This window comes from Sardina pilchardus, chromosome 21 (genome assembly GCF_963854185.1).
Source record: "Sardina pilchardus chromosome 21, fSarPil1.1, whole genome shotgun sequence".
NCBI lineage: Eukaryota > Metazoa > Chordata > Actinopteri > Clupeiformes > Clupeidae > Sardina > Sardina pilchardus.
In genome coordinates, this window is record NC_085014.1 from 14494750 (window position 1) to 14518486 (window position 23737).

The following is a 23737-nucleotide window of genomic DNA, read 5'->3' on the forward strand; positions in this document are numbered from 1 at the left end:
AAAAACGGTATAACCTACAATAACCTTATGTATTAACTACAATCCTCATCTTTATTGGACAGACAGTCTGTCACTTCAAGTGAGGAGGGGCAGTAGGGTCTGGAATCTGGGTGCCTTGCTTTCTGAATTAGTAATTCATTTCAATCTTCAACGCTTCACACAGCAACTCAACAATTCACTGAACTTTGTCAGGCACAGTAGCAGTATGTATGGGAACGCCTGTCTGCTCTTGTGCTTAATTTAATATCTATGTAGGACCTAGGTCACCTGCACTTCACTGTCTGGAGGTGATAAGGTATTTTGGATGTATTTCCTCATGCTGAGGTCTCTACTCTACTGGTTTATGTGCTGGAGTGATTTGCTTACTGTGATATGTCTAAAACACTAAACGAAGATGTTGACTAATTGTTGCACTTCAAAAAACCTCCACCATCGGTGTGCGTTTGCTTTTTCTACTCAAAGCAATCTCTAAACAGGGGTATCGCTAAGGAGTTGAAAAACACCGCCTCCAACACATACTGTAAGTGGCTTATCCATCCATCTTATCTACCTTCTCCCTCTGCTGATGGATGAGGAACTGGAAATCTATTTGGCAGAAACAATGACATGAAACACAGCAGCTAAAAGGCAAACAGTGTGGAGATTATTGACTGTATGTTAGTACACATTTTAAAGCCCTCTTCTGACAAATTGGTTCTCAGAGGAAAAATGGATTGAGACTCCTGTTCCTGGATGCTAACCTTCTAGAACTTGCTTCACAGCAACAGGACGTCTAGTAAATTTAGACAGAGCACAATAGCTATTCTCAGGGTTAAATGCCGCGTAGGAGTTCCAGATATGGCCCTGCATTCCTCTGTAGAGTGGTACAGTATGTGTTCCTTTGCCAAGTGTCCCCTCACATTAAAGAGACCCTATGCAACTTTCTGCAGGAGACGATCGCTCTTTGTTTACATCTGGAAGTCTGAGACGAAGAACCACGCTTGCAATTTATATATTTAAATATAGCCTATATGTATAAATATACATGCTAAAGCTGTCGGGGAAGCTCTGCAGAGAAAATGCAAGCATAAAACGAGCGAAAACGAACAACGAAACCGAAACCAGAGATGAAATCACCAATCCTGCATACAGTAGTTCCTCTTTAAGCCAAACAGCTGGCAACTATTTGGACGACCTTAATTATTAAAATTACTATAAACAAGGCAACAATATTCATGGTATACTGACAACCGTGTTTGTGCACAAGGCAGTAAATGCCTGGTGGGTTCAAGGACTCATGAAAAGTATATGTAACGCACATCAAATGTTCTTTTGTGAAGTGCTGGCCTCTGCTAGAAAGTTGAATGGTAGAAAAGTGGCATTCACTCTAGCTCCATATGAGAGGTTTAATAGACTAAGATGTTTTGGCCTATATGGCCTTCATCAGATATTTTGGGTTCAAGGACTAAATCATGTGTCGCCCAGTGGCTAATTATATGACAGTATGGGGAGATACTATTTTCTGATTGGCTAGAACTTGTCTATATGGAGACACACTACAAATGGATATGATCAAAAGTTCAATCTCTATTCAGCAACACTGATATACACATTATACTGTATAAGACCAAATTACAATGTACAGTAATTGTGTAATGGCTATAGTGGATAAGTGTGGATGGTGTCACAAATAAATTAGCATATAAATAACACAACATTCCTCTTCAAATAGAAAAACGATTTTATTCATATCAATGTACAACAGACAACACAAGCATGAAGGCAACAACGTCTATTTCACAAATGGTTCTCCTCCATAAAACACAACCATAGGTTGAAACTAAATCAGCAACGCAAAAAACACAACCACAAAATGTCCTGATGTGCAATTATAGACAAGGACATGGGTCCAAACACCTAGCACTGACAACAAGCTACAACTTGAGAACCTCAGTAACCATGACACCCAGTCCATCGTACACCTCGTGGATCGGCGCATTGCACATGAAAGCGCTGGTGGTCACCAGTTTGTTTTTCTTGTCCACGTGGGCCTCGGTCACGTTCTTGCACACGTGTTTGCAGCCCAGCTCCCCCAGCGCTTTGGCAGTCCCTGCGTACGGCCACCTAGAGACGAGAGAGAGAGAGAGAGAGAGAGAGAGAGAGAGAGAGAGAGAGAGAAGGGAAACACACACACACATCACATTTTTGCTGTTTTATAGTGAACAGAACATGAGTCCCAAGACAAAATTCACCGTACAGGACAATAAAAGTGTATCATCATCATAAATCCCCATCGCTAAAAACATTACACACGAATGACGGGGTTCCAAGAGTCGTAACAAAGTGAACTGCATGATTATGCAAGACTAGCATGACCAGTACAGCCTGTACAGCTACGAAGAGCAGGAAATTCTGGACCAGATCAGAACGAGATTCAGGACCCAGATCGGTTGTGATCAGGTTGGGGTCGCAGCGTCGCAGGGTCGGGCACTCACTTCTCGCTCTCGCAGTCATGGCCGACAGTGACCTCGCAGCCGGGCAGCACCTTGGCAGCGAGCACGGGAGAGATGCAGCACATGGCGATGGGCTTGCCCGCCTGGTGGAAGCCCTTGATCACCTTCTCCACCTCGGCCTTCACGGAGAAGTCCTTCCCCTTCGTCGCCCAGTCGCTGAGATTCTTGGCCACTCCGAATCCACCTGGACACAAAAAAAACATTCAGAAGCAATTCATGTTTGTGAAATAATTACACTCTGATGAAGGCCTAGCACCGAAATGTCAGCACACCAGTCACTTAAGAGGTAATTATTTTGAATTATTATATGGCTCTCTAGAATGTTGAGGGAGCTCCCATTCACTTTGAATGGGCCTCTCAACGTTCTACCGGTCCGTTATATTTGCATAATGACCGCTCAGAAGGTATAATGACCGCTGCCAATGGCAACGGGTTCACTCCGCTAGTTGTTGCGGAAGCCACGAGACGGTAGCCAAGTTATTGCTAAAGACACATTGAGAAGTTTATTTTCTCGTTTTGGCAAGTAGCCATATAATAAGCGTGATAATGTATAGAACGCCGGTCATTATCTGAAAATAATTCCCTTCAGTACGAAGCAAAACCCCTCCGCTGCGCGTCGGGGTTCTGTCCGTCCTGTCGGGAATTATTTTCCGATAATGACCGGCGTTCTATACATTATCCCTTACGAAGTCCTTACTAACCCCTAAAAAACTGCACCTGCAAAAAAAGGTGTGTCACCTATCTCAAGGTGTGTAGGCCCTTTTCTGACATTGTGAAATAATTACAGCAACATAATCAGAATTGAAGCAAAAAGAGACTTTGTTAGGATATAGTGATAATTAAACTGTAGATTGTTGGGTTAATTGAAACGGCTTATCTTCGGAATGCATGTTTGATAATGACATTCGGGTTAAACACATAATATGTTCTTGCTTTTCATCTGTGATTGCTTATGATATTGCAGGGAGTGTTTTTTTATAAAGAAGCAGGGTTGTTCTTGAGAAAAGAACAGGTGTGTGTCCGTGTGTGTGTGTGTCAACACTGGTCAGCTCACCGGGGATGATGAGGACATCAAAGGCGGCCACATCGAGCTTGGCCAGGTCTGTGACGTTGCCACGGGCGATGCGAGCGCTCTCCTGCAGCACGTTGCGCTTCTCAGTCTGGGGCTTCCCCTCGCAGTGGTTGACTACGTGCATCTGCTCCGTGTCAGGAGCAAACATTTTCACCTAGGCAACACAGAGACATTTCAGAGAAATTTCAACTGCATTATATTGAAGCTATCGAAATGTAGGTGTCATGAGGTTGTTGTTATTATGTTATAAAAATTACTACGTTTTCTTTCGGATATTGAAAGTATCTACGTATGGATTAGTATTCCTTTTACAGGTCTACATATATTTATGCAGAGATGCCTTTCTGAGAACACATCCATTAACCGGTCTTATCTTTCTGGTCACCACAGAAATGAAAATGACTTGCGGTGCATATGGTGGCTTTTCCCTTTCGATTATAATTTCCCTAATGGCTCTAAGCCAAACACAACATGATAACAATAGCCTTTGACTAGTGTGTGTGTGTGTAACCCTGCACTAGTGTGTGTGTGTGTGTGTGTGTGTGTGTGTGTGTGTGTGTGTGTGTGTGTGTGTGTGTGTGTGTGTGTGTGTGTGTGTGGGTGCCTATGTGTGTGTGGGTGCGAGAATGGAAACCTGCCACCAGGAAACCTGACAATGAGTCATGGTGTCATGTCATCTACACTTGCATCTAGTTACAAATATATGAGTGTGTATGAGTGTGTTGGTGTGAGTGCCTCTGTCACTATGCTACTATTCATTGTGTGTGTGTGTGTGTGTGTGTGTGTGTGTGTGTGTGTGTGTGTGTGTGTGTGTGTGTGTGTGTGTGAGTGAGTGTGATATAGTCAGGTAAAGTGTCCTCACCTCTGCTCCAGCGCGACTCAGGTGCACCAGCACTGAACAGGCCTCAGTGACCTCTGTGCCATCGTACACACCACAGCCAGCCAGGATCACTGCCACGCGTTTAACCATTGTGCCTACACACACACACACACATGTACGCACACACATGCACACACATGCACACACACACATGCACGTACGCACACACACACACACAGAAAGACAAATACAGACAGACGGAGGGTTAGAGATTGAGAAATTGTCATAAGTGTTCCATCAATCGCATGTAGGTGCAGTCCACAAATCTACCTTGTCAGAAAGACATAAGACACAGAAAAAGTGGTTAGGGCTGACTATAAATCATCCCAATCAAAATTAACCAACAGGGGAAAATATCAAGCAACATTTTGCATACACAAACTACACTTTTACTTAATTTTCAGTCTCAGCGTAACTACAGTCCATCCAATCGTGAGTGACTCAGCTGTATTCTCTTCTGCATTACTCTTCAGTCTGAATCCCAGAGGACTAGGTCGGCTATGACGCTTCAGCACCTGCGTCTCCAGGTACAACAGGTAAACAATGACTTGAGAAAAAGTGCCACGGCGTTTTGGCACGTAGGCTAGATGCGAGGAGGAGCGTGCTTAGCTGAATGAAATGAATGAACGTCGGCTGTAAGAGCGAGTAAGACCGGAGCAAAACTTTCCAAATTCTCAAGAGTTTCCAAACAGCCATCCGCCCACATTTCCTCTTTCTTTTCGCTAACTAAACGTTAAGTTCCATTTTCAGAAGTCCAGTGCGACTCAACTAAAAAACTGACCACATTGACAGATATGGTAACTACAGTGGCATCGATGCGCACTGTGACAACGATGTATGAAGCACAACATAATAAACGATTAAAGAAATTTAAGTCAAGTCACTTTTATTTATGGCGAACATTTGTATGCAAAGAGTGCAACACAAAGCGCTCCAACTTTACGACCACACAGCCACGTGCTGCGCGAAATGCGTCCGACAAATTAGTCTATACTAAACTAAGTCGACAGAATTATGAGAGGAGGTAGTCTCACCTTGAGGTATAAGCGAAGTTGACTTCGGAGGAGTTCGTAGAGTGTGCTGTGCCTGTTGTGCTCAGAGAATCGCGTGTTGAAGGTGGCTACAGCGCAGCTTATATGTCCTCAGAAAGAAGAGCCGGTTTAGTCCCTCCCATTGGTGATATCATTGTTTGAGGTGTCGGCAAGGCAGGGGCTACAATGAACAGCATTAATTCAGAGAAATAGCTGAGTCATTCTGGCTGTGTGTGTATGTAAACACTGTTCGAGATAGGTAGCCTACTGTACCTACTGTAGACTGACTGATAGACTTGAGGAAATGTGTACTTAAAATAGGCTATGTCCCTAGTTGCACCGTTGCTTGGTATTTTTCGCTTGCAAAATCCACTAAAATATAAATCATGGAAATAAAACAGAGCGCATTCACTCTGCAGTAATTGCATCACGGGCAGTTTTGTATCATTATATGAATTGTATTATTAGGTCTGTGTTTGTCAAGTATTAACAATTTACGATATTAAATTATTTATTGGTTCACTTTAGTAAACTCTCAAAAGTGGGAAGCTTCAGTAATTCCACTTTACAGCTAACACATTTCATTAAGGTATTTTTTCAGTAGGACTAGTTTGTCATTTGTGTTTTACTGATTATTGATTCACAGTCTTTTTTACATCTAGGAATTTTTCAACTCTCCTTCCTGGAAGTTTCCTAAATCTGAAAGGCGCATTCTCTACCGAGTTTGAGTGACGCGCCTGACGCACCTACATGCCCTGGTTATAAAAAGATGCGCGCACAGTTGGGCTCATCCACACGCGCGATGGCAGACGCTGAAGTCCAGTCGCTACATTACTCTGTTGGTGTTTTAGGAATCTCCGGGGGTAGGAAACTTGTCCTTATTATTAAGAATGTTTAAATCCTAGTATATGTATTTTCTGCAGCCGACCAGTTTCATGTTTTAAAAAATTGTAGGCTATTTGATGCAAATCACATTTCTTGGCGGTGCTTGGAAGTACATGACATACTCATGTTAGGCATTGTTTAGATTAATAGTTGCCCTGTACTTATTTTCACTTCATATTCATGACAAATAATATTGATCATTATGACGATTATCTTCATTATCATCTTCATCGTTCTCACGCAATCAATACAACTTAGACTATGTTTTTTTGTTAGTTTTTTAAAAACATTTTTTTTTATCGTTTTTGCTTTTTGTTTTGTTTTTTATTATTATAATGACAGTGATTATCCTTTCCATAATCTTCAACAGTTCGCATTAAAGCACATTAATGGCAATTTGTTTATATTTTTAGGTTTGTTATAATATCCATCATTATGACAGTAATAATAATTTATTTTAAAAAAATAGAAATGATAATTTGCATAATCTTCATCAGTACCACGCAATGAATACATTGTTGGGCTTGTTCATCATAATGTTGTCAATTGTTGTCACGGAGCCTTTAGGATTCTAGCACAATTAATATAAGCTGCGATCAAAAACAATTGGTAGGCTTATATATTTCATAAAATAAAAATGTATATAGTGTGGATTGTGGAAGCTAATAGATCTGTATAATACAATCTGTAAAGTGATTACTAGGATCCTTTTTATTTTAGCAAACATCCTCAGAGGATGATTCTCCCGTGCTACTCTGCTGCAGTTCACATTGTAGCCAATAGAGGGCAAAACATGTCCCTCAGTTCGATAGCTCTGTGACTCACCTGACAAGACGGTAAGCAATGCGTGTTTTTTCCCTCCTCAGGCTCGTTGCTGCTTCTGGTGAATGGATATGGCAGCACGCCAGAAGGCAGCCTCATCTCCAGCACGGCTCTGGGAGTTCTGCTCCTCATCATTGCTGCCCTGCTGGCCTATTCTGGTATTTTACTGTTTCGACTGAAATCGTTCTCACTTCTCTTCCTGACTCATTGAACATTGTTTGTATCTATGGTAAACGTATTCTCTCTCTCTCTCTCTCTCTCTCTCTCTCTCTTCTCTCTCCATAGGTGTGCGACGCAGCCTGTCTCCTGCCCCTCTCTTCACGTGTTTGTGTTTGACCGTGTCTGCCCTGTGGTGTGGCTCGGGTCTGGTGTATATTCTGGTGGGGGAGGGCTATGTAAACCCCACTGAGGGGCTCAGAAATGCCATGATACCTGGCCTAGCAGCCTTCACGTTAGCCTTATTCATCCTGGCCCTGGTGGCTGTTCTATCCAAGAAGGTGGTGCTCTTTATCATCGCACTCACCATCAGCTTAGCCTGTGCCCATCAGATAGCTGGCCTCGCTGACGTTAGCTTTGGACAGGGCGCGACGGCCGCTAACTACCTCTTTGTGTGCTTTGTGGGCGTGTACTTCGGCAGTGGGCGCCTGCTGTCCTATATCACGCGCGGTGATGTTCAGCTTCCCGGTACCGGTGCCGACAAGTCCGGCCAGACCCAGACTCCGCAGGGTCTGGACAGCGGTGACGTGGTGGCCGTGGGTCTGGTCATGAACCTGCTGGCGGCTAGCGTGCTAGCCTGCCCCCTGCTGGGCGTAATCCCCGAGCTGTTTGTGGGCCTCGTGCCGTGGCTGTGGACGGCCGGCGTGTTCCAGTTGGGCGTCTGCGTCCTCTGCTACCGCGGCCTCGACATCTACTCCGCCACGTTTTACGGCTTCATGGCCGTCCTGAGGTTCGCCGAAGGCTACAGCGCCCTGGTGGCGAATCTGACCGAAACGCGACCGTACTCCCCCGTCCCCTTCCCCGCGGTGTTCGCCATCCTCTTCTTCGTCCTGGCGCTGTTCAGCGTCCAGAGAAGCGTGGCGGACAGCGTCTACCAGCTGTTCTTCGTGGCGTACAGCATCGCGATCGCGGCTCAACCCGGCGGTTTCTTCCAGGGCGGCACGCAGGGCGTGCAGGCGGCCATCTTCGTGGCGACCGCCCTCATGCTCCTGGTCAGCGTCAACAACAAGGCGTCGCCGTACAAAGTGCCCACGGGCGACGGCCTGCTGAAGTCCCTCCTCACGCGCACCAGCTTCATCTCCCTGAGGCCTCACGACAAAGACTTCCACGCGCCGTACCTCGGCTACTCCAAGTACGCCGACGCCGAGATCCTGGGCCACGCGTCCAGCGTGCTGGCCGCCTTCGCCATCACGGCGACGGTGGGCGCCGACGGGCCGCTGGCCGTGCTAATCCTGCCGTGGGCGGTGGTGTCCGGTGGCCTTCTGCAGCTGCTCTGCGGCTCGGTGGCGTTCTCGCGCGGCAAGACGCTGGAGAGCGCCGCCTTCATCATGTACGGCTTCATGTGGACGGTGTGGGGGCTGACGCGCTTCGGTGGCCTGTACGGGAGCACGCGCGGCTTCAGCGCGGCGGTGGGCATCATCAGCTTCATGCTCTTCAACGGCCTGGTGACGGCGGGCGCGCTCTACCTGAGCGCGGCGTGGTTCGCCTACGCCTTCGCCTTCCAGCTGATCCTCATCAGCTTCCTGCTGGACGCGGTCGGCGCGCTGCCCTACGGCTACGACATCGGCGTCACCATCGTCTTCGGACTGGTCAGCTTCTACTGCTTCCTGGCCAACCTGTTCAACAGCACCTTCCAGAAGCCGCAGATGCCGCTGGGCGCGCCGCTCATCAAGCTGGGCGGCGCGGGCAAAGAGAAGTGTCCCCACCTGACCGCCAGGAAGGCCACGTCTGTGATGGAGATCGCAGGTGAGTCAAGTCGAGTCGAGTCAAGTCACATTTATTGATGAAGAGCATTTTTTTATGCACAAACTGCAAGCCCAAACCGCTCCACATTCGGACATAAGCAGATATATTAACAAATAATTGATAATAAACAAAAGCAAAATGCTCGACGGAGGTGAGAGAGGGAGACTTCCACTCTAGACTCATGGCAGATCCAAACTCACAAGCAAATGAGGAGTGAAGTCATGTTTCCGCATCATATTTGTATTACTTTTACAGTATTACACAATAAAACTGCATTATTTTTTTAAGTGATCCTTAAAATATACACTAATATGTTTGTTTTACTTGTTTAACTGTGCAAGCAATAACTAACACTATAAGTTCCTCCTACAACTGAATGCGGAGAAGCGAGTTGCATCACTTGGGAAGTAACTATCTCTGTTTATCTTTTTATCTGTGCAGAGATCATGAAGAATGGCGGTATATGCGGGATGCCAACAGATACGGTGTACGTACTGGTAGCAGCTTGTAATCGCCCCGATGCTGTTGAAAAAGCCTACAAGTGAGATTTGATTAAACTTTCAGCATTTTCAAAGAGTGTCACTCACTTTTGTGAAATGGTGTCCTCACAAAGGAAATTTTATTAACCCTTCCACTTTGTGTGTGTGTGTGTGTGTGTCTGTGTCTGTGTCTGTGTCTGTGTCTGTGTCTGTGTGTGTGTGTGTGTGTGTGTGTGTGTGTGTGTGTGTGTGTGTGTGTGTGTGTGTGTGTGTGTGTGTGTCTGTGTGTGTGTCTGTGTCTGTGTGTGTGTGCGTGTGTGTGTTTTTGTGTGTGTGTGTGTGTGTGTGTGTGTGTGTGTGTGTGTGTGCTAGGACAAAGCAGCATGCTGGAGACCGGCCCATGTCCCTGTGGGTGTCGTCCATTAAGCAGCTGGAGCCAGTGAGGGATCAGATCAACCCGCTGCTCTGGGACCTCATGGAGGCCGCCTGGCCCTCGTCCATCAGCCTCGTCATCCCACGAGGTGTGTGGTGGTGTGTCTGTCTCTGTGTGTGTGTGTGTGTGTGTGTGTGTGTGTGTGTGTGTGTGTGTGTGTGTGTGTGTGTGTGTTGGGGGGGTCAGAAATTAAACCAAACACCACTGTCCTTCACAGTTATGATGATATATTTCTTCATCACAGTTTTAGGTGGGGCATTATAACCCCTATCTACTGTAAATCACTATACCATGAACTTAGTTATAGACTAATATTGTTAAACAAAATAAGATATTCACCTTGGTTCGTTATATTTTTTTTAAAGTCACACAAATTAAATATCTCTTGTTTTGTTTTTAACTCCAGCGCCCTGGATGGAGTTTTTTGGGTGGAAAGACTCTTCAAAGTACATTGGCACACCACAAAGCATTGCCATCAGAAACCCAGACTGCACAGTGGCAACACAGCTTATTAGCCTGGTATATATACTCACCAAATCACATCAAATTCTACATACAGTATACTGTCAAGTTGGAGCATTTGCTGATGAAGTTTGAAATAGCAGAAAATCTCACACAAAACATTTCTCTCCGTTGAAAGTATCATATTGTTGAGTCGTAACGTTCATTTTTGAAGTAAAGTCTTGTTTTATTCCTCAGGTCGGGCCCATGGCCGTGACCTCAGCCAATCCCACAGGGGAAGCAGACACGACTCATCACAACCAGGTGTATGCTAAACTGGGAGACAAGGTAAATACACAGAGGATACACTCAGTCACAGACTCTCTCATTAGCTGCAGGTATATTTGTAAAGTCTTCTTGGTGGGTTTATAATGAGGTGTGTGTGTGTATGTGTGTGTGTGTGTGTGTGTGTGTGTGTGTGTGTGTGTGTGTGTGTGTGTGTGTGTGTGTGTTTACACAGGTGGAGGGGGTACTTTGTGATGGGCCTTCGCCAGAGAACATCGCCTCCACCGTGGTGGACTGTACCAAGATCGAGAGCGGCAACATCGGCTTCTTCAGAGTGGGACTCATCCCAAAGTCACAGGTGCGGTGTTAAGCCAACAACAAGATTAGATTAGATATTTATCTCGAGGGGAATTTAGAAACAACAGTGAAACAAGATGATATTACAACAGATAATACTGCTAATTCTACTTAGTCCATAGTAAAGTACTGTGGATACTACGGTACAGTATTTACCTTGTTGAAGCAATGTGAACTCTTTTAGGGATGATGATGGCTTATTATTGATTTGCAAACTATGGAGGGGGGAGGGGTGATGAAGGAGATATCAAGGTGAACTTGATGTCTGCTTTCATTACATTATATTACATTACATTACATTACATTTAGCAGTCACTTTTTTCATCCAAAGTGACTTCAATATGTCAACTATATTACAAGGGATTGCATTGTCATTCCATTGTCAGAGCAACTTAGAGTATTTTCACGTTAATGGGCTGTTTGAGTGACGGGCTGTGTTCTGATCACGTTGGGGTGCTTTCTCCACCTGTCACAGGTGTTACAGTTGTTTGAGGAGGTCCAGAGGAAGCACGTTCGGGGGCAGATGAACCCCGGGTTCGAGACGGACCTCAGCGACTCTGTGGGAAGCCAGAGAGAGGCAGGCGAAGAGGAGACACCAGCAGAGGAGGAGACGACAGCAGACATGGATGACTCGCTGGACACCAACTCAGCATCAGACGACTCCCTTTAGAGCTGAAAACATGTCACACACACAAGCATGAGTTAATATTCTTAGAGTCTTGTTTTTCTACTTTTTTATCATTTCTTTACTTCATTACACTACATTGCAGAGGCAGGTCAGAGGATTGGCTAGCATAGGTTTGAACTTGGTCCATGAATTTTAAAATCATTGTTCTTTAAGTACAGTATCATAGAATATATGAGTGTAGATTAATTTTTCATTGTCTTAATTCCATAATCCAAAAAGACACAGTGATTGAAGTTTTAAAAGGGTCATATGTAGGATAAGTTTAAGGAATGTTTCATTCTGTATAGCATGTCAGATCAAATAAAAGCCAAACATTGTTACAATACTTGTTATATGTAATGCCATCTACCATTATGTATGTTTACTTACTTGATCAAAGTTATAGTGCAATATGTGTATGCTATTAAATTATTTATGTTGTTATAGGGCTATTCTTATTAATTTGCCTTAAATTCTATTGAAATAAAATGTATATATAAGTGCATCTATTGTAAATAGGATAAAAACAAAATCAGTGAAACACTGCTGGAAGTTTTTTGTAAATGTAATACCTTTTTTGTATAATAAATAGAATGCTATTTGTCAAGTGATCCTGTACCCTCAGAAGAAAAAAAATCCATCAACGTCGGAGGTTATTTGCCAGCAGCATGACTGGCAAGGCTTTCCCATTCCTTGACTTCCACCATTGAACTGACACCAAGAGAGGGTAACAGGAAACTGCTGGCACAGTCATGTCTGTCACTGCCTGTGGCATGTTTGGCCTGACAAAATAATCAGCGACATTTCCACATTTCCAACATACTCAACATTTCCAACATTTCCGAACTCTTTTCTGATTGAGTACATATCTGCTAGTGGTATCCATAGATTTAAAAAAAAAGATACAAAAACAATGACAAGCAAACTAGGAATGTCTACAAACTTCTGAAACTGGCCTAGCAACAAAACTGCCACGTTTGGTTCCTGCAATTTCAATCTGCTTGAAAATAGGCTTAATTTTGTTGAACAAGATGAAAATGAATTAAATAAAATAAAATGAAAAAACGAAAGGTTTTAGTGACGTAGTTAGTGCCATTTGGTGGAATTGATCTGCATTTACAAGACATGCCCATGCTAATGCCAGTCAGTCCTGAATTTATTTCGTAATTGAAGAGTGGAACTGCATTTGTTTTTTCACTATTAATAATTCATAATTATTTCACAGTTATATGTTTTACTTTTGACCCTCCACATGTGACTTTCCTACAATGAACCTGTTCTTCAACTTAGGGTTTTTCAGAATAAACTGTTGCGAACGACACAGTCCATATAGTGCAACAACCATAACACAGACTTGTAAAATCAACCGTCATAGATACTGCACTTTTGCTTTTTTACATAGACATTTACCGGTAAAATAAAAATGTGATGAATACTGCTACCGTAAAAACAAGACAGGGGAAATAAAATTTTGCACAGATTATTCACACATCAAAGACGGAGACTGTGGTTGATGACCGAAGGCTTCATAAAAACACGTCTTGCCACCAGTCACTGCCACACACACACACACACGCGCACACACACACACACACACACACACACACACACACACGCACACGCGCACACACACACACACACACACACACACACACACACACACACACACACACACATACTGTGCACACACACACACGGACACACACGGACACACACACACACACACGCATGCACACGCACACCACACACACACACACACACACACATGTCTACTGGACGGGACATGTGCTGATGACTGAGTGTAGCACCCAATGTTTTTCTCAGGAACTTCCCCTGTGACTGTTACCGGGCCCCGGCACGTGTGAGTGGAACGGGCCAAGGAAGGAATTTTTACTCAGTCCACAGTCTTTATGTTTGTGCTGGTTGGTGGGTGTGTGTGTATGTGTGTGTGTGTGTGTGTGTGTGTGTGTGTGTGTGTGTGGGTGGGTGTGGGGGGTGGGTAAGACTGGTGTTCTCTCGTGTGTTTATTTGCCGGGTAGTGAGAGGAGTGGCCGAGAAGGCCCCTGAATTCTCAGACTATGTGCTGATGTCTACAAGGGCTGCCAGCACATCTCTGTGCGGCCCTTGAGCCCATGCCATGACACTGTGTGTGTGTGTGTGTGTGTGTGTGTGTGTGTGTATGTGTGTGTGTGTGTGTGTGTGTGTGTGTGTGCTTGCGTGCGTGTGTATGTGTGGACACGTGGTTATGTGCATCTGTGTGTGTGTACAGTATATGTGTGTGTGTGTGTGTGTGTGTATGTTCATATGTGTGTGCACAGCCAACTGTGTCTTTATAAGTCACCCTTCTTTATAAGTCACCCCTTTTTAGAAGTTACCCCTCTTTAGAAGTTACCCCTCTATATAATCAGTGTTGGGGAGTAACGAATTACATGTAATTGTGTTACGTAATTTAATTACAAAATAAATGTAACAGTAATAGACTACAGTTACTGGAGAAAATGTGTAATTAAATTACAGGTCCTTTGATTTTTTAAAAAATTACAATTTAAATTACATCTCAATATTGTCAGCAAGACCTTGCAAAGAATATTGTACTGTATGTAAAAATAACTGTTTCCCTCCACAGCCATAGTTTGATACGGGGCCTTCTGATAGGCTCTAGCATGTCTACAGCGCACAACCATCAGTGTACATGCCTGCCTGTGCGGGCAGCGGTCTGAATTTCAGTTTTAAATGTGTTATGATAAAGGGGAAATAAAGGCTGTGACCTATCTGTATGTCAACTCAGATTGATTTTACAGTAAAATTTGGCTTGAAGTCTGACCTTGTGGTGGTTATCATTATATTATCCTCATAAAAAATGTCATGCTAATTCATCTATTACTGTAATAGAGGCTCAATATATCCTGGAATGCCCATGCTGCCTTGTGCGCTTGTACCGAACTGCTCTGCAGCCTGGAGACCAAGGCCAAAATCATGGATTTGGGGACTATATATGTCATTGAAAAAGAAAAGTAATCAGAAAGTAATCAAAAAGTAATTGTGACACTCAGATAAAGTAATTAGAAATAGTTACACTACTATTACATTTTAAACAGGGTAACTTGTAACTGTAACACATTACATTTCTAAAGTAACCTTCCCAACAATGTATATAAGTTATCACTCTTTAGAAGTTACCACTCTGTAGAAGTTATCGCTCTTTAGAAGTTGCACATTTTCCACTGCCTCGATAAATGACACCACTGAATAAGGACAGTATTATTACTGTATCATCTATCATGTATCATCTACTGCTTTACTGTAAATCCTTCCATGCATTGAGAATAACCTTTTTACAGTCAATGAAAGTAACCCGAATGGTTTACTGGAAAGATCCCAACAAACAAAAGTCTGTCAGTGTAACATGGCTCTCAAATTCACAGCTTGTGTCCTTAAACGTCCCAGTTTCACAACACTCTGGGTGTGTCTGGAAGATTTGACAATGGGAAACTCCCAGTGAGGAGTGGAGGCTGGGGACATGAAGACGTCCACTGTGGCCAAAGGCCCCTTAGAGAACATGGTGGCTTAAAAACAGCTTCTTTTGGAAAGTCCATCATAATAAGCTGTGCAACCAGAGCCTTGTCTCGGATGAGCTCCGTCTTTTGATTTATGACAGGTGAAAACCGTTTACTCTCACACACACACACACACACCTACCTAAGGTTTCCAAGAGCCCTCCGTCACACAATAGCCATGTCTCCCAACAAACAGGTGTCATATTTTCCATAGTTTGTCATCATGGCATTCTGTGACCCTAGTTCACTAGAGGGAAATGTGCGTAGTTGCGCAATTTTTTGGACTTACGCACCCTTAGGCACCCTTACGCGCATGGGAGAATTCCCCCCTACGAGTATAGCTTGCAGTCACACCTGTGGCCACGGCTCTAACAAATAGATTGTTAAGATATGCCTTCTGGTGATAGTCTGCTGTAAGGTGGAAGCCCTGAAAGCAAAGAGACACCATGCAGGCTGGATCTGGATCAGAACGCCTGATCCACATATCTAGTCCAGATGTAGCAGTGGCATACAGTAGTCTGGATCTGGTTCTGGATCACATCTATCAGAACATCCGATCCACATCTACTGTATAGTCCAAATGTAGTGGCATGCACCATGCAGTGGTCTGGATCTGTCAAATTTGGACAGAGGCTGATCTCAGATTAAATAATAATCTCGGTGTCCAAACTACTGACAATGTGAGCGACAGGGTTATGCAACTCAGTTATTTAAAAATGTATTATTATTTCCTTATATATTAATTATTAATTTACTTATTTTTCCACAATTGTCTCAAATCCGTGTTGCCGGTTTGGTCCAACTCAGCATACCAGGTGAGAGGTGGATATGTGGCCCACACCTGTAAGGAGACATACTGTTCCACCTGCAGCTGTACTGTACACTAGGCTGGGTGAACCTGCCTGACCTGCCGGCGAATTTGGATTTCGCCCCGCAGCTCAGGCTGGAAACCTGCACATCTACCTCCCCTGCTTCCTGTCCACAAGCTTTGGGTCCAATCACAAATTAGCTTATCCAAAAGACACACCAGATCGTTGGTCTGATTTGTTGAAGGACTATCCAAGTGTACGGAAGTCATTTGAACGATGCCCATTGATCACGCCTCTTGTGCAGTAGAAATAAAGCGCAGACTCCCCATACTACAGTAATGTTCAGTCGTAAAAGATTGAGCTTCGTATGGTGATAGCCAGACAAGATGTATACCGCAATTTCCTGACTATTATCCAAGGTTTACACATTGATTTTGCAAAATAGGGTATGACATTCATACAGGGTGTTGGGCTATATATGGCAATGCATTTGTTTTCTTCATTCACCTTCTCTTAAAGCATAATCTAATTCTGATTCTTTGGGCTATTGGACACTGCAGTTTTTTTCCTTAATTTTGCATAAAACACTGTCCTATGGTTTATACACAATGCAGCTAACACAGTAGTAAAGCACTGTAGTATTTTGCATTGTTCATTGTATTATTGAAAGCTCTTCAAAAAGGATTGCAATGATTTTAAACCTTGACATTCATATTCACATTTCACAAATTTCAAATTCAAATTCACACCTCTTACTATGGTCTAGAAAGGATAAAATGTTTTGGCAGAAAATCTTTAATAGTTTCTACTTTATATTAAGTGTGGCCATAGTGGGCCTACCATCCAGTAGGTTAATATCTTTACAATAACTCAATTCACAAGAAAATACTTCACAAATAGTTTTATTCCGTTGAAAAAAAGACAATAAATACAGAGATATCGAGAGCACACAAATACAATAGTAAGATATTAGCTTTATGCTAAGAATGTAGTGTCATTCAGTGTCATTATTATTATTGCACACCAGCCTGGCTATTGCACTGGTTACCTTTTCCTTCGGCATATATGCGGTGCTTTCAATAACAATTCATATCATACAATAGAATGTATTCTAATATGTTACAATTCTATTTCTTTGGCAACAGTTAAATTAAATAATAACATTCACAATATTAGTGTTGTGTGATACAAATACCACTTGGTACATACGCACAGCGTATGTATGCACTTCATAGACAAAACATGCAAAATTGAGAGAGAATTACATTTCACACATTGAACATATTGCAAACACGATCACTCAAGTCAAAGGTATCCCACCAAATAAAGTGAAAAAAGGTATCCCACCCAATAGTGAAAAAAGTATCCCGCCAAATGAAGTGAAAAGGAAAGACATAAGCATAGTGTTGTTGTAGTTGCAATTGTAGTCTTTTAGTGTTGTTCTTTGTTAAAAGAAAAAAATCACGCCATGCTGCTCTTCACTCTCTCAAATATCTGTTTAACTTTGGCAGTAGGAACGCAGCCTTCTCTCACAAAAGTAATAATTCCTGCAAATAGAAGACAAAGACATCATCAGACATACATTTATGATCAGAGTATTGAAACCCAACATAGTTTATAAATTAATTTCTTAATTGACTTATGCTATTGATTATTCTTAATATACTTATGCATTGTTCCACACGTTAAAGTGGCTCAGGAGAAAAGTATTCAGTGACCATACACTAGGTACTGTAAAATGCAAACCGTCTTTGACATTTCGTATATTTCAAACTTACCTTCATCGATTTTCAGGCAGTTGACCACTGTCGAGGGGGCCAGTTCAGCCGACTCCCCATCACAGAGGACTCCCTGGAGCTTGTGTCCCAGGCGACTGTTGACAAAAGAAAACATTCTTTAATTCCAGAACACGTCTAGGTTGCCACGGATCCCTGCGCATAGCTGCAGTCCATTCTACCCTGTAGTGCAGGTTGTTCCGGCCATTTGTAATTGGATGAGTTATTGCCTTAATGTTGTGGCTTTGACAGTGATTACAGAGGAGGGCAAGGAGAACTTTATTAAATGTGTCTCCAAGACGAGTTAATAGGTGGTATGCCTGATCTAATGATAGGTCAATCAAGATTGACTGATGTATCACAATACAGCTCCTGTATTTAAATGGGCACTGTAATTATCTCTAACAAATAACTCATTATGGCCAGCGGTGCTATTCTTATCACAACTCCTCTCGGTTATCGTCTGATAATGAAGAAATAATGACCAACCCCACCATGGCTCTTTCAAAATGGACTGCGGCCAGGAGATAGCATCAGATTACAACGGTCAGATAAGCTTCAACAGAGATAAAGAAAACCTCGGCCTCACTATACTGATTGAATAGGTGAACGTCATCAAACAGGGCTGCTCGCCGCCTAATTGATAGATCATTGTAGGTGGATTCACATAAAGATTAATATTTGTGAAAGATGTAATTGAATGCAACCACAATGCGACCACAATTGAAGGTCAACACAGCAGAGAGAGGTAAATAGATCATTCTTCGATGCTGTTTGATATTGTCTATTCAGCTCAAAGACAATGGTTCCAGGTTCCAGAATGTGAAAGATCATAGAAGCCGCAAGCCATGGTAACCAGTCAAGATAGAACATATCGGTCGCTAACTACTGATATGTCTTGTACGTCACGATATATGCATAACTGGGCAATAGTTATATAACACCGAGCCTAATCATACAACAGTCTTACAATGTACCTTATTGAGGTATAGTGTAGACATACTGTATTACATAAATGTACTGTTGGTGAGTGCACTGTTAGGCGTAGTCTGGATAAGTTCGGGAGGTACAGTACTTACGAGACGACCATGTCGTGGTGGAGGCTGTCTGGCTCGCCGCTGGGGTTGGCAGACGTGATGGCGATGGGCCCGGTCAGGGTGCACAGGTGCATGGTCACCGTGTGGTCCGGCACACGGATCATGATGCTGTCCCTGGTGCCCACGCGGTCGTACGCCCCGCCCACACCTGAGACAGAAAAGGGAGCCGCATTGTGCTATTAGTCAAAAGGCAGATTTGCCAACTCTACTACAGTACGTTTGTATCACTGACATTCACAATCATTCAAGATTACATTCACATTATATTACATTTTTGTCTAAGGTGACTTACATATGTCAGCTATATTACAAGAGATTGCATTGTCCCCAGAGCAACTTGGGGTAAAGTGCCTTGCTCAAAGGTACAACGATGGAAGTCGGGAATTGAACCGACAACTTTCAGGCTACTGCATGCTAGCCCAGCCCCTTAACCACTACACTACCACCACCCTAAGATATAATTCATATTGAAGCATGTTGCTAAATGCATGTTTTTTCTCATTGTGTGCTCATTGCCAATCTTTATCTTTAGGTCTTTGAACTTTCTGAATGTTTACACATTGCTGCCCACTGTTTCTTCTGCTAAGCTTTCTTTTCTTTCATTGCACAGCAAAGAGACGGTCTCGAATGTCATTTTTGAACGACCATACTGTATCTGCTTTAGTGCGAGGTCTCTCACCGAGTCTGTAGAGCCAGTCTCCCTTGGCGATGATGCAGCTGATGCCTCCGGGGTAGACGTTCCTCATGAACTCCCACAGCAGAGGACTGAAGGGCGGCTTGGCCGCCACCAACTGCTCCACGTTGGCGATGCAGATGCACACGGGTTTCTCAGACGGCCGGTCCTGAGGAAGAGGAAGATGAGGAGGAAGAAGAGGAGGAGAAGGAAGAGCAGATCTGACATGAGCACTAGTGCAAACCTAATACAGTTATGAACTAAAGCTCCAAACATGTAGATATATAGCCTACTACTTCTCAAAACACTGACTTGGAATACTGGAATACATTATTCAATGACCACAGAGCCAAGGCCCAAACAAATATACAGTAGTCAGTGGTCAGCCTCTACATTTCTGGTTGTGTGGACTTGGTAAATGATTCAAGCATTTTATAAATAACGTTGGGGTTTTACTTTGATGTTGTAGATTCTCTCGATGGCGGCAGGGTTCTTGCAAGAGGCGGCCAGTGCGTAGACCGTATCGGTGGGGATTCCACACACGCCGCCCTCGTCCAGCGATTTGGCGATCTGCATGATTCCGCTCGTCCCACGAGAACTCGGGACAGGGCAGGGAGGCGTCGAAGTCGCTACCTTCTTCTTCTTGTTCTAAGGTTGAAAGCAAACGCATGAAGAACTCAGTCAGGTTCTTCGCCTATTTGCGTGATCTGCTAAATGTCTTTCAGTTACGTACTGTATATGACTTCATGTCTGATTTTATTTTAGGGTTCTTAGAATTCGTTGAAAAATGTCTTTGACTCAAATAACTAGTGCGTTTGAAGTGCTTTTGAAGAGTAAACCTTCTACTATACCTTAAGCAAAGCTGGTCCCAATGGAATGAGTGTTTTATTGAAGATACAGTTTACAAGAGATGCCATAGCCCCATAGAGACAGATAATAGAAAATATGGCAAGCATGGCAACTGCGAGAAGAGAAAGAAGATCGTTCAATAACAATGCTTTCTTATATAATTCTCATAATATGTTGAAAAGCACCACTATAAAACGTCTTTGTGTGATGTCAGTAACTTACTCTCCAGCTGGTAGGGCAGAGTCCCAAGAGTGGACAGAAGGAAACACACTAACACGATCTCCATGATGATGGTCAGGAAAAACAGGACCAGATTCCCATATGCAGCTAGAGACAAAGCACAAATAAACCTCACAGTGAGGACTCAAGGAGCAATAGACAAAGACATAAAGAAATATAAATATCTTTGCTTTGGGGGATACATTTCATACCTGCTAGTAAGGGCAATTGTGGTATGACCCCTAACCTGTTTTACTGAAGACTTACCTATTAGCATGATGAAGCTATTTATCACCAAAAAGGCTATAGCTCCAGCAGAGAATCCTTGGGCATTTCCAGGGAAGATGTGCAGCAGATGTCCTACCACAAAACGATAACACAACAGTCATGTTGATGTCAGATTGTGTGGTTGTGGTCAATTTTCATGCATAAACTCTACGACAAAACCACAGTAGAATAGGGTGCCAGCCTCACCTGCAAACCTGTACCAGGCCCAGGTGGCCCAGACCGCAGCATAGAAGAACGGGATGACCGAGCCAAAGCGCTTGCCCCTCTGGACCTGCAGGCGACTGACGTAGGCTTGGATGATGGCCCCGGGGATGAGGACCCACGCCACGGTCATGTGCAGGAAGGCCGGAGACGGGTCTTGCTGGTGGATGGCCGCCAGGGAGGCGATGCCGTTGACCATGTAGAAGAGGGCGTCGGGGAGCTGGCATCGGGTGCCCTCGGACATCTCCGTCTTCTTGGCCAGGGCGTCGCGGCAGAGCCCGAGGCCGCCGAGCACCGCCTGGAGCCGGCCGGCGGAGACGGGCTGCGGCCCGACGCGGATGAGCGACTTCTCGGCGATGGAGTTGATGAGGCGGGCGAACGTGCCGTAGAGCGACGCGGCGGTGAAGAGCGAGCAGGCCACGCCGAAGAAGTAGTAGTAGCCGCCCAGCGGGATCTGGGAGACGGTGGACAGCGTCAGCAGCAGGAAGAAGAGGTTGTGCACCAGCTCCAGGGTGTCCATGCTCAGGCAGACCACGCACAGGACGATGGCCGACGCCACGAAGAACCAGTCGCCCACCATGGCCAGCCGTCCGGACCCGGCGTCGTCTTGCGTCAGCAGGATGGACACCACAAACTCCTCCCAGGCCTTCACCAGCCAGTAGGTGCAGTGCAGGCCGAACTTGGTGGCGTGGTAGGCGTCCTGGCGGAGGTAGGCGTAGAAGCTGGAGAGGAGCTGCGAGGCCGAGTTGATGGAGATCCACACGGCGCCCACGGCGAACGCCGGGAAGTAGTGGAAGGCGTAGAAGGCGAAGATGAACGGCGAGACGGTGTCGCAGAAGTAGCCCAGCGCCATGGGCTCGGCGTACTTGGTGTTCTTCTTCTTCTCCTGGCCGAGGCTCTGCGCGCTGCCCGAGTTGGCCGTGCCCAGGAGGAGCACGTTGAAGAGCGGGTTGCCGAAGCCCTTGAGCACGTAGCGCTGCGCCAGCCCCTTGACCAGGAGCGCGGCCGAGCCGTAGATGGCGAAGAGGAGGATGAGGAGCTCCAGGACGCCGGACACCACCAGGGCCCAGGGGTCGGACACGGCGCCCACCGCCTCGAACACCAGGGTGCCCGTGATGGCCCCGAAGACGAAGGGCATGATGTAGTTGACGGTGGCCGAGCAGAAGGCCAGGAGGAAGGACAGGAGGATGTAGGGGAGCAGTCCGGCGATGGCCGACTTGGGCACGAACAGTTCCGGTGTCGCTGTGACGTTCTCCATCATCATCAACCCCATTCCGGTCATGTTGAACGGCACGTCTATGAACTCAGAGCTGTTGGTGGAGTTGGTGGAGTTGCCGGTGTAGATGGGCGTGACGGCACCCTGGAAGATACGCGTGGCACCGTAGCTCATCCACAACGCGGCGTAGCCGACGAAGGCAGTGCCACCGAGGTGATCATATTTGCGGTATGCGAGGAAGCCGGCGACTAGCTGACACAAGCCACCAATCAGGATGAGATGAACACCTACAGAAGGGAGAGTCGACAGGAAGAGATTGCAAATCAGGAGATGACAATTGATAGATAAGATAAGAGTTTCCTGTTCTACCTGTATGGTTAGTCTGACAACAGCAAGAACAAATTCTCAGTCTCAGTCTATGCTCGTTCTTGACGGTGTGTTGACGGTGTGTTGACGGTGTGTTGCGTGCTTATAGGAGTAGCCAACTGAATTGAAATAAAAAGATATTGATATCAAAGCCGTAATTCTATATGATTACGTCATCAGTAGGCTGTACCTGCCAGGATGTCCTCTACTCCCTGCGCGAGGATACCAGTATGGGCACTGTGGAAGTTCTGCAGTAGCACCAGGAAGGCGCTGATGCCGTTAGCAAGGAGCCCAAGCACGCCAGGCTCACTGTAGAAGCTGGCCGGGAAACCATCAGCGCTTGCCATTTGGACTTTGGAGTTGAATTTTGTTCTTTTTCTTCCTCTTCTTCCTAAGTGAGAAGGCAAGTGATTAAACACCGATATTAAATACAGAACAAGCATTAACCAGGACACTGATATCCATTAATTATAGGATTAAATAGGTCCAAATACTTCCTTCTCGGACTTACATTGTAAAAAAACCTGAAGTCATCACTCACAAGTTAAACATTTATCTTTACTGCCCAACAATAAGTCCTGACACTTCTAATTATAGAACCAATGGTTAGCCTCTCTAGTCAAGGCTCGCTGGGCTGAAAGTTATATTTACACTGACTGGAAACTATACGAAAACTTGGCTTGCTATCTGTCAGCTCGCTTGTTTATTTACTGAAAAGCAGCAGGCAGCACAGAGCCCTGAGACAGCATAGAGCGGAGCGCCCTCTACATGTAATAAGATGCAACATCCAAGAACCTGTTCTAACACTGGCTTGTTAGTCAGGTTCAGACTGTCTCAAAAATAATCACGATTGAAGATGTTTAATAATAGCTTCCAATATT

At 44.7% G+C, this 23737-nt stretch overlaps 3 protein-coding genes across 3 annotated transcripts; 1 reads left to right on the forward strand and 2 right to left on the reverse strand.

Annotated features, from left to right (window-relative positions):
• Positions 1-1702: 1702 nt before the first annotated feature.
• Positions 1703-5610, reverse strand: si:ch211-153b23.5 (uncharacterized protein LOC321177 homolog). The gene is made up of 5 exons (XM_062525117.1): positions 5479-5610; positions 4427-4539; positions 3547-3718; positions 2475-2676; positions 1703-2103 (listed from the first exon to the last, which is right to left on the reverse strand). The coding sequence occupies exons 2-5, from the start codon at positions 4532-4534 to the stop codon at positions 1914-1916; spliced, it is 672 nt and encodes a 223-aa protein (XP_062381101.1). The 5' UTR covers positions 4535-4539; positions 5479-5610; the 3' UTR covers positions 1703-1913.
• Positions 5611-6277: 667 nt separating this feature from the next.
• Positions 6278-12409, forward strand: si:ch211-153b23.4 (uncharacterized protein LOC335392 homolog). Its single transcript, XM_062525180.1, has 9 exons — positions 6278-6338; positions 7227-7340; positions 7468-9144; positions 9586-9685; positions 9996-10144; positions 10463-10575; positions 10756-10845; positions 11018-11140; positions 11615-12409. Exons 1-9 carry the CDS (start codon positions 6278-6280, stop codon positions 11807-11809), a joined length of 2622 nt encoding a protein of 873 aa, XP_062381164.1. The 3' UTR covers positions 11810-12409.
• Positions 12410-17090: 4681 nt separating this feature from the next.
• Positions 17091-23355, reverse strand: si:ch211-153b23.3 (uncharacterized). The gene is made up of 10 exons (XM_062524974.1): positions 23047-23355; positions 21260-22777; positions 21053-21145; positions 20789-20893; positions 20569-20678; positions 20174-20365; positions 19724-19886; positions 19027-19192; positions 17951-18045; positions 17091-17719 (listed from the first exon to the last, which is right to left on the reverse strand). Exons 1-10 carry the CDS (start codon positions 23297-23299, stop codon positions 17634-17636), a joined length of 2781 nt encoding a protein of 926 aa, XP_062380958.1. The 5' UTR covers positions 23300-23355; the 3' UTR covers positions 17091-17633.
• Between the last annotated feature and the right edge of the window lie 382 nt (positions 23356-23737).